Source organism: Ctenocephalides felis, unplaced genomic scaffold (assembly GCF_003426905.1).
Source record: "Ctenocephalides felis isolate EL2017-DRISC unplaced genomic scaffold, ASM342690v1 CF-g0.4_SCAFFOLD_01886, whole genome shotgun sequence".
NCBI classification, from domain to species: Eukaryota; Metazoa; Arthropoda; class Insecta; order Siphonaptera; family Pulicidae; genus Ctenocephalides; species Ctenocephalides felis.
In genome coordinates this window covers 100873733-100885202 of record NW_020538040.1, presented here as the reverse complement: position 1 = coordinate 100885202, position 11470 = coordinate 100873733, and the positions used below count along the sequence as shown (strand labels likewise).

Genomic DNA, 11470 nt, shown 5'->3' with positions numbered 1-11470 from the left:
CTGGATTGTTGTTCGATTGGTTTTCGAAAATTAACTAAATGAAACTGTGTCGTGCCTTTTGTAACACGTTGTAAACACTTGAAACGAGAGATGTGAGATTGTATGTGTGTGTTTTTATATGTCAGGTGTTGAATACTTAAATTGTTGATCTTAAAAAAGTCGATATTATTGTTTGTCAAAAAGTGTAAAAATTTAAATATGAATCATGTAATAGGTTGTGATCTGATCTAATTTTGACACTGTTAGAAACATTTTATGAGGATGAGACAACTCCGCCGCGAATAACCTTCTAAAGATGCAACTTTCGTGATATAAAATCTTTGGAGTGAAATTAAATGAATGGGCTTTTCTATAGAGTGTTGTACTAGGGTACTTTTGAAATTTTTTTGTTTATGGTGGACCACACTTAGTTCATGTTGTCTCATTCTCTTGTGTACATTTGGGAGGTTTGTCCAATATATTGAAAAGCACAGTCTTACAAGAAACAGAATATACTACATTAGTATTGAGATTGGATGGGGGTGGGGGATTTAATGTTCGTAAAGAATTGGTTGAAGGAGTGTAAGGATGAGCCTGATACTAAAATGTTTTCTTCTAACAAAATTTTGGCAAAATAATAATATAAATCTTCAACGTATGGTATGCTGCAGTAAATAAGATTGGTGTTTTTGATGTTAGTACTGGTATTGGGAGAATTAATTGTGTTTTTTTAGAAAGTTCGTCTTTTTTGAATAACTGAATGAATGAGATTTTTTGGGTAACCATTTTCAATTAGAGTTATTTTACAAGGGATAAATTTTTTGATGGAAAGTTTGGTGAGACAACAAAATAGCATGGTCTGTAAGGGAAATAATAGTGTTTATCTTATAGTTTCTGGGACAGTATGAGGAATAGTGTAAGTATCTACCCGACCATGTCGTTTTTCTATACCAATTTGTTCGAACAAAGTTATTAGTGTTGTAAACGGATACATCCAAGAAATTAAGTCTGTTGTATTTTGTAGTTCATGTGTGAAAATTATATATTGTTAAAATTATTGAAGAGATCTAGTACTGTGTTTATATGATTTTTGTTAATGATAAAAAAAGTGTCATCTACATATCTAATATAAAAGTTAATTTGAAATTTTAAAGTTGAGAAAACGGAATTTCTAGTGTTTGTAAAACTAAGTCGATGATTCCGGGAGATAAGGGACATCCCATAGCTGCGCCTTTAATTTGAGAATAAAAGTTGTCTTGGCAATGGAAATAGGAGTAATTTAAAATAGTGTTGATAATATGAGTGAAGACTGTTTTTCGGAAAGTCAGTAAAGTTACAAATTGTGTGCCAACGTTTATCGATTGAGTTTAGGATTAATTCATGTGGGACACATGTAAAAAGGTTGACCACATCTAAGCTTAGAAATAAGTGATTTTCAGGGATGTTGCGGTTATTAATTAAATTCACAAATTGGTACGAATTCTTACATAATAGGGAGAATTGATTGTAACATTTTTTAGGACATCAGAAATGAGTTTCGAAATATTGTAAAAAGGAGAGCCAATGTAGGAGACAATCGGTCTGAAAGAGCTGGTTTGCTCTTAGTTTCGAAGTTTGCGTTAAGAATTCGTACCAATTTGTGAATTTAATTAATAACCGCAACATCCCTGAAAATCACTTATTTCTAAGCTTAGATGTGGTCAACCTTTTTACATGTGTCCCACATGAATTAATCCTAAACTCAATCGATAAACGTTGGCACACAATTTGTAACTTTACTGACTTTCCGAAAACAGTCTTCACTCATATTATCAACACTATTTTAAATTACTCCTATTTCCATTGCCAAGACAACTTTTATTCTCAAATTAAAGGCGCAGCTATGGGATGTCCCTTATCTCCCGGAATCATCGACTTAGTTTTACAAACACTAGAAATTTCCGTTTTCTCAACTTTAAAATTTCAAATTAACTTTTATATTAGATATGTAGATGACACTTTTTTTATCATTAACAAAAATCATATAAACACAGTACTAGATCTCTTCAATAATTTTAACAATAATATAATTTTCACACATGAACTACAAAATAACAACAGACTTAATTTCTTGGATGTATCCGTTTACAACACTAATAACTTTGTTCGAACAAATTGGTATAGAAAAACGACATGGTCGGGTAGATACTTACACTATTCCTCATACTGTCCCAGAAACTATAAGATAAACACTATTATTTCCCTTACAGACCATGCTATTTTGTTGTCTCACCAAACTTCCATCCACAAAATTTATCCCTAGTAAAAATAACTCTAATTGAAAATGGTTACCCAAAAAATCTCATTCATTCAGTTATTCAAAAAAGACGAACTTTTTAAAAACACAAATTAATTCTCCCAATACCAGTACTAACATCAAAAACACCACTTAAAACACCAATCTTATTTTGCAGCATACCATACGTTGAAGATTTATATATTATTTTGCCAAAATTTTGTTAGAAGAAAACATTTTAGTATCAGGCTCATCCTTACACTCCTTCAACCAATTCTTTACGAACATTAAATCCCCCACCCCATCCAATCTCAATACTAATGTAGTATATTCTGTTTCTTGTAATGACTGTGCTTTTCAATATATTGGACAAACCTCCCAATATGTACACAAGAGAATGAGACAACATGAACTAAGTGTGGTCCACCATAAACAAAAAAATTTCAAAAGTACCCTAGTACAACACTCTATAGAAAACGCCCATTCATTTAATTTCACTCCAAAGATTTTATATCACGAAAGTTGCATCTTTAGAAGGTTATTCGCGGAGAGTTGTCTCATCCTCATAAATGTTTCTAACAGTGTCAACATTAGATCAGATCACAACCTATTACATGATTCATATTTAAATTTTTTACACTTTTTGACAAACAATTAATATCGACTTCCTTTTAAGATCAACAATTTAAGTATTCACAACCTGACATATAAAAACACACACATACAATCTCACATCTCTCGTTCAAGTGTTTACACGTGTTACAAAAGGCACACCAGTTTCATTTAGTTAATTTCGAAAACCAATCGAACAACATCCAGAGAACAATATTATTTGTGTTTTCAAATAATAATTTTAAAAAAGACAAATTTTTTAGTAATTTTGATTTACAAAATCTAATTATTCGGCGGAAAATTAACTCACAAAATATTTTTGTTAAAAAGCTTGTTTAGTGAAAAAGTGCTAACAAATATTCAAACATACAGGTAATTAATTCAACTTTGTCATTAACCTTTTCCTAAAAAATTTCCATAACTTTCAAAAAAATTTTCTATTATGTTTAATATCCTGTTCTGATAATCCACTCATTTATTTTTATCATTTTTATTTTGAACATATTATCATATTTCTGTACATTATTATATTTTTTACAATTTAATTCATTATTTAAGAAAAATCTATTTTCTTTTCCTAAACATATTGTTTGCTAAAATCTCATCAAGATCATGTTTCTTGACAGATGTCCTGAAGATGGAACGTACCTAGTTCCGAAACGTCGACAATAAACAAATAATTAAATAAAGAAATTGTTTTTTTAAAAACTTTTCTTGTTTTTTATTTTGTATTATTTTTGGATTCTTGTTCGAAACTCTACAAAATATATATATATATATATATATATATATATATACGAGTATATATATATATCCCAGTGAATAAGTGGTTAACTCAATTTTTGCTATTTTGCAAAGCTTGATTTTAAAGTTCTATTACTCGTGTAATATCGCGTATTCAAAATGAATGGTTTATTTTTTATATAAAGTGCTTCATTATCTTTTGTTCCTAACCAATAGTTTATCAATTTATTAATTATTTCAGGGAAATAGTTAATACCGCGATTTAAAACATTTTTGACAAAATTTGACTTAACCACTTATGCACTGGGATGGAATATATATATATATATATATATATATATATATATATATATATATATATATATATTAACTTACCCAATTCATTGAATTAGAAATAATAATTGATGTTCACTTCTTTATTTATAAGTTTCGACAGCAGTTATGTGCTATCATTAGGAAAAAAACAGGAAAAACAAAGCACAAAACTTAAATAATATTTAAAAACAGAAAAATTAAATTAAGAATAAACATCGAAATATTATTATTATAAATTTACTTTTTCATAGCTTGCATAGAATGTTGTTTATTCCTGGAAATTTAAAATTTATCTATGTACATATATACTGCGTATTCCTTGTATCTATCGAACTCATAAATTAGGCGAACGGTTTATCCTCTATAGAATGTGTAAATTATTAATGGATCAGAAATATACATGTTTACACTCATAAAATATTCTGCTTTGAACTTAGATGAAGGTTTAATGAATATGAACAAAAAACCTAATAAAGACTATAAATAATTAATTCAGTTGGAGAACTAACTCAGTAAATGTCAAAGAGCGAGTTAATGATCGGATCGTAATATAATTATAGAAAGTAATTAAGTTCATAACTTTCATTTATTATTTATAGAGTTGAAAACTTGCTTTAGAATCTTAGTCATACTTTTAGAGCCCAATATAGTGTAGGTATATTTTCGAATTTTATATAACATTTTTTAACTTCCCGTAGGGCAAGTTATAGTAATCGCAAAAAAATCGAAAATGAAAATTTTTACATTTCTCGACGTTTCAAAGGTTTCTGAATATTTTGGCATACCTTAGAAAAAATGGATGTATGTGTGTGTGTGTGTGTGTGTGTGTGTGTGTGTGTGTGTGCGTGTGTGTATGTATGTGCGGATACAAATTTTCGTCGACGATTTCGGGAACACCAATCAACCGATTTGAATAATTCAAAAAACATTCGATTCGTATTGATAAGGAGACGTGCTGATTAGTTTTTGGCGAAGGCAGGTCTAGCCGTTCCGAAGATACGGGCAAAAAGTGCCGAAAACGGTAACACAGTTTTTAAGAGAACGGAGCGTCCGATTTTAATGATTCAAAAAACATTTTACTTGTATTGACAAGGTGAAAAACCGATCAAATTTTCATAAAGGCAGGTCTAGCGGTTTCGGAGATCTAATGAAAAAAGTAAAAAAAAATGCCATTTGGCGGTCAAAAATGATCATTAGACATATGCACATCAAATTATCAGATATTTTATAGAGATTTTAACAATAAGTATAATTTTGGTTTACATTCCTATGGGTTCCGTACCAATGTTTACGCGTTAGACGTCGACGCGGCGCTTACGCGGTTTGATATTTCGTCTTTATGCAGTTAAAGCAGTACGATTGCTTTGAAAAAAAGTTTAGATCTTTCAAAATATATCAAAATAAAGAAAACATTTTTTCTTTAAAAAAAAAAAAATTAAAAAAAAATAATAATAATAAAATTTTTTTTTTCAAAAAAAAGTAATTTTTTGTCTAATTGTTTGTCAAAAATCTTATTTTTTCGAAGTAAATTTTTTTCAAAAATGTTAATCGTTTTTAAAAAAATACTAATTTTTGGTACGGGAAGTTCCAGCAATTTGCCTTAAGGCACGATGCCTTAATTGTCTTAAGACAGAATTTTACTTACAGCTAGTTTAGATTTACATTGACGACAAAAAATATTTAAAATGTCAGAGCAACTTACAAATTTTGTTAAGGAATTTTAAAGGTATATATGGTTTTGTATCATATTGCCACAACTTTTGTCAGGGTATGAAATTATTAGTTAAACAAACGAATTTAATTATTGCTATTGCCTACAGTTTATAATTTTGGATTACACGATTTAAAAAAATAAAACATGATTAATATTCATTATTAAAACTACTTTTCTCTGATTTCATGTTTTATAGGTACTACTTTTATTCCAATTTAGTTTTACAATTAGTTTATTTATTTTATTCATATAATATTTACTGATAGTATGTACAACCACTAGTAGAGCCCACATAGAGCTCATATACCACTATTTCTAAATCTTCATGAATAATTTAATTTGATAACTATTTAGTAGACATTCAGCGGTAATAGCTGAATTTCTTTTCAAACGGTACTAGCTGAGTCCGCTCCTGACAATATAACTATGCAGGCAAATTCATAATTGGATAACGTAATAAAAAATTACACCTTTTTACAAAGTCATCTAATATTTACAGGAGATTTCCACAGTTTTTTATGAAGAGTTACAAAAAATAATAAATATGAAATTAGGTGCTATTACATTTAAATTTCTTATGTAAATTTGACTCCTTGATCTTAAAACTTTAGTAACTTAAAAGTCAGCTAGAATAATTGTTTATATATTATTAAAAATAGTAGTAACTCGCATTGTGTATAAAAAAAATGTTTCAGATTTTAAAAAATAACGGTTAAATTTCAAAAATGTTCAAAACTTTTATTAATCAATTGTTTGTGCGTTTTTAAATTTTGTTTATTTTTTAATTTAGTAAGTTATTGTGAATTTGGAATATTAAAATATTTGTTTCTGGTTTCAACCTTCAAATTTTATTCAGAACTAGTGGTGTTTGGCATCGTACCTTACAATTAGGGGAAATTGCTGGATCTTCTCATACTGTATTGAAATATTCGAGAAATATTAAATGCTTTCAAATAGATTATTATGAATAGGGTAGGGCGGGGCACAAAGGTCCAATTTGAATTTGAGCAATTATATTTTAACAAAACCAATTATATCACAACAAATAAGACATATCAAACGAATAATTATCTGACTATGTTCCCAGCAAATTTATGATTGTAGAAATGTGTTTATGGCTGTTTTTCAAAAATTTGTAATCGGGCTTTTTTGCCTCATAAGCGGGGTAAAATGAGACAGCCAGGAGAGTAACAAATCCAATGTCTTATTTTTAATTTTAAAGGGATTTTACGAACTAACTTAATTTACTTTTTAACTTCCCGTAGGGCAAGCTATAGTAATCGCTAAAAAATCGACAATGAAAATTTTATATATCTTTACGTTTCAAAACCTTCTGAACATTTTGGCATATCTTAAAAAAATGGATGTATGTGTGTGTGTATGTGTGTGTGTGAACACGGATGAAGCGATTTGAATAATTCAAAAAACATTCGATTTGTATTGATAAGAGACGTGCTGATTAGTTTTTGGCAAAGGCAGGTCTAGCCGTTCCGAAGATATGGGTTAAAAAGTGCCAAAAACAATAATTTAGTTTTTAAGAGAACGGAGCGTCCGATTTGAATAATTCAAAAAACATTTTACTTATATTAACAAGATGAAGAACTGATCAAATTTTCATGAAGGTAGGTCTAACGGTTTCGAGGATCTAGTAAATTAAATAGTTAGTTAAAAAAATGCCATTTGACGGCTAAAAATGATCATTAGACATATGCACATCAAATTATCAGATATTTTATAGAGATTTTAACAATAAGTATGAATTTTGTTTACATTCCTATGGGTTCAGTACCAGTGTATCCGTTAGACGGCGACGCGGCGCTTACGCGCTTCGATATTTCGTCTCTATGCAGTTGAAGCCGTACGATTGCTTTGAAAAAAAGTTCAGAATTTCCAAAATATTTCAAAATAATATTTTCTTCAAAAAGTCTTTTTTTCAAAAAAAAATAAGTTTTTGGCAAAAATTTATAGTTTCTCAAAACTCTAATTTTTTCAGAGTATTTTTTTTTTTTCAAAAATGTTAATCTTTTATGAGAGGGCGCTAATAGTATTAAACCCACACTATTTTCTCAGCCTTTAAAAAGTATGTGAAAAATTTGACACCAATCGAACAAAACAATTAGTCCGTGAGTTATAGCATTTTGAGTGACGCTACTTCTTTATTTAAAAAAAAAGTGGATAACACGAAATGTTGTGTTTCAACGAAACATTAATTTATAATGGGGAAACATTAATTTATAATGGGACAAAAAGCTGGCAATACTAAAAAGTGGCTTGATGAGTGCTATCCGCACTAAGCGGATAATACTAAAAAGTGGCTTGATGAGTGTTATCCGCACTAAGCGATATAACCACTAGGAAGTAGTTTTAAAAATTTTGGGAAGCCCCAAAAAAGATGGTTACCGATGAAAAAAAAGATTACACAAAATAATGTTTGGTAGCCGTGAAGTGAAGTTAATCTATATATAACATATCTATAGAGCGTGTTGGACTTATTGTGCATGAATATTTGGATAAGAGTTCGTGTATAAATTTTATCTATATATATTAATTTTGAAAGTTCTAAAGTACCTATTTTTTAAATTAAAAAACAAAGTTAATATATATATATATATATATATATATATATATATAAACTGACAAACGCTAGTCCTCATCGAGATACATCGAATATCTTTTAAATTTTTGAATTTGGTCCAGCCGTTTTTGAGCAAACGTCGATTTACGGCAAAAAATCTGTTCACACATACACACATACTTTTTCCAAATTTGGTCTTATTCGATTCAGAATGGCTTGAAACGTCGAGAAAACATAAAATTAGAATTTTTTGATGAAAACATAAACTTTTCCTTTGGGAAGTTAATTATACAAACGACCACAACAGACGTCGTTTTGTGGAGACGTATCTCTAATAGTTACAAATTTTCAGAACTTGAATTGTTAGGGCTATTAATATGAAAACATTGTTAGGGCTATTATTATGAAACACTACACCTACTACTACAAGGTACAAGAGAAATAGGATAGAATAGTAAAACTAGTAGGGCGCATGGCATCTAGCCTTAAGGGAAATTGCTGGCACTTCCCGTACCAAATATTACTATTTTTTTTAAAAACTATTAACATTTTTGAAAAAATTTTACTTAAAAAAAAATTGATTTTTGAAAAACTATGAATTTGACAAAAAATTACTTTTGAGAAAAAAATGTTTTCTTTATTTCGACATATTTTGGAAATTCTGAACTTTTTTTCAAAGCAATCGTACTGCTTTAACTGCATAGAGACGAAATATCGAAGGGCGTAAGAGACGCGTCGCCGTCTAACGGATAAACATTGGTACAGAACCCATAGGAATGTAAACAAATTTTATACTTATTGTTAAAATCTCTATAAAATATCTGATAATTTGATGTGCATATGTCTAATGATCATTTTTGACCGCCAGATGGCATTTTTTTACTTTTTTTACTAGATCTCCGAAACCGCTAGACCTACCTTCATGAAAATATGACCCGTTCTTCATCTTGTTAATACAAGTAAAAGTATTATTAAAATCGGACGCTCCGTTCCCTTAAAAATTGAGTTAGAGTTTTTGGCTTTTTTCACCCCATATATTCGGAACCGCTAGACCTGCCTTCGCCAAAAACTAATCAGCACGTATCCTTATCAATACGAATCGAATGTTTTTTGAATTATTCAAATCGCTTAATCCGTGTTCCCGAAATCGTCGACGAAAATTTGTATCCCACACACACACACACACACACACATACATCCTTTTTTTCTAATATTATCAGGCATTCCAAAATGTTCAGAAGGCTTTGAAACGTAAAAATATATAAAAATTCTCATTTTCGATTTTTTTGCGATTACTATAACTTGCCCTACGGGAAGTTAATAAAAAAATGTCGAATTTGCAAAAGATATATAAAAAGAAAAATGACTTGTCTGAGATCAGTCGTAAAAACATTTTCGATATGAGATATATTTAAAACTCTAAGTCTCTTAGGAAATAATTTTAACTTCTTAAGTCTTTTTGAGCAGATAATAAAATTACAAATTACAATTTAAATGCGTGAGTTCTTTTTACAATGGTTAACGATTTTAGAGATTTTATTTAATTTATATAAGAGCCGACCGTTTTAAACTTTATTTTAAATAACGTCTAAAACGTCTAAAAAATACATAAATTTTTAAATAAATTACATTGTTTGTTAATTTGCTATAAGTTGAGCATTAGTAGTTTATCAGCAATTCGTTTCTACGTAGCTAATTTAGCTCTATCATAACAATGCTTTGTCTCCTAAGTATGTGTTGGGTACGATTGTGACATGTTTTTTAATGTTTTTATTTTTGGTTGAAAGGCTGAACATATAAAGAAAAGTCTAATTGAATTAAGACAAAATACGAAAAAGAAAAGAAAGGTTCTGTCTAGTATATGGAAACTCAATTTCTGAAAGTAGTTGTGGCGTAAAATAGGTCAAGTGCCAAGAAACATGCGTTTTCTGGTTCCACGTAAAATGCGCCTGTGATAGTCACTTTTACATTTGTTACTTTTGTAATGATGCTTCTGGCTAGATCTCAGTATATTGATACATAGTTACAGCGATATCTTGAGTGATTAGTTTCCAGATAATTATTAACATTTTGAGTGATTTTAAAGAAAATAATTTATAACAACACCAGTGAATTATTAATTATCGCATAGTTCAGTTTATTTCTTGTTAACTTTGTTTAAAAATTATGTTTTATTGTATATTGTTATATTATATTCATAAGCTTTGTAATTGTTTAAATGATTTTGTTGTGTTGTAACAATTATTTCTAATATTTCTAACAATAAAAGTCATTTAAAATCATTTTGGTGTATCTCCTCATCATATTTTTATGCCTGTCGCAACCTGGGCTCGTGGATGGTTGTGACACTCGCCTTTTTTGTCTGTTTTGATTTTATGACGAAAACAGGACTTTGAAGAAACAAGGATAGTATCTCAGTATTTTTACGTAAACAAATGTTAAATTTACGATTTAATTTATGATCCCAGCTAACTAGTGAATTAACAAAACTATTGCTGATATATAAATGGCACAACCGTATCCAATCTTCCCTACTCTAAACGATTTCTCTGACATTACGCAATGTTTATAATTGTACGCGGATTTTATAATTTTTGCACAGAAATGGGTTTACTCTGTCGGTTTGTTATAAATTTCAATCGGCCTCTATCATCAATTTTTATGTACGAAATGCAATATAATAAAATTCGTACCATAAAAGAAAATGTGTTATGATATTTCTTTGAATTTTTATGCCCTTGCAATTTTAGGTGTATACAATTGTGAACTGTGGGCTTGCTATAATGTTTATTTCTTGGATGTCACTAGAGCCATGTTGTAGTCGTTATCTTCATGCATTGATGGTTAACATTATAAAATAAAATAAATGAAAATATTTCCATTACCTTCGCAAATACGATCCAACGATGAGACGAAGTAGTCGTCGCACACGATCGCCAGCCCAAGGAAAGTGAAAATAGCTACGATGACGTGTATGACGAGCCCTCCGTGCTTGCGGGCGTGGGGCCCCATGAGGGGGCGCGGAAACTGCTCGATGGCGGGCGGTGTGCAGTTGACGCGCTTGGGACGCCACGTAGGGTGCGATGTTGAGGGAGACTCGGACGTGACGCTCGGGGTTTCTGTGCTCCATTCCGTACTGGTCAGGAATGATGGACCAGTGCTTCCGGGCGTCTGGAACGGAATAGGATAGACGAGTTAGAAAATCGCAATCGACTTGATCTGATTCAATTGCAGACATATAGATTATATATACATA

General features: G+C 30.1%; 1 protein-coding gene across 1 annotated transcript in view; it reads right to left on the bottom strand.

Annotated features, from left to right (window-relative positions):
• Positions 1-11241, bottom strand: part of LOC113378139 (probable sodium/potassium/calcium exchanger CG1090) — a 45612-nt gene extending 34371 nt beyond the window's left edge. The window contains exon 1 of the mRNA XM_026618662.1: positions 11100-11241. Within this exon, the coding sequence (XP_026474447.1) occupies positions 11100-11226 (127 nt within the window). The 5' untranslated portion in view covers positions 11227-11241. The remainder of the gene's footprint in view (positions 1-11099) is intronic.
• Positions 11242-11470: the final 229 nt, after the last annotated feature.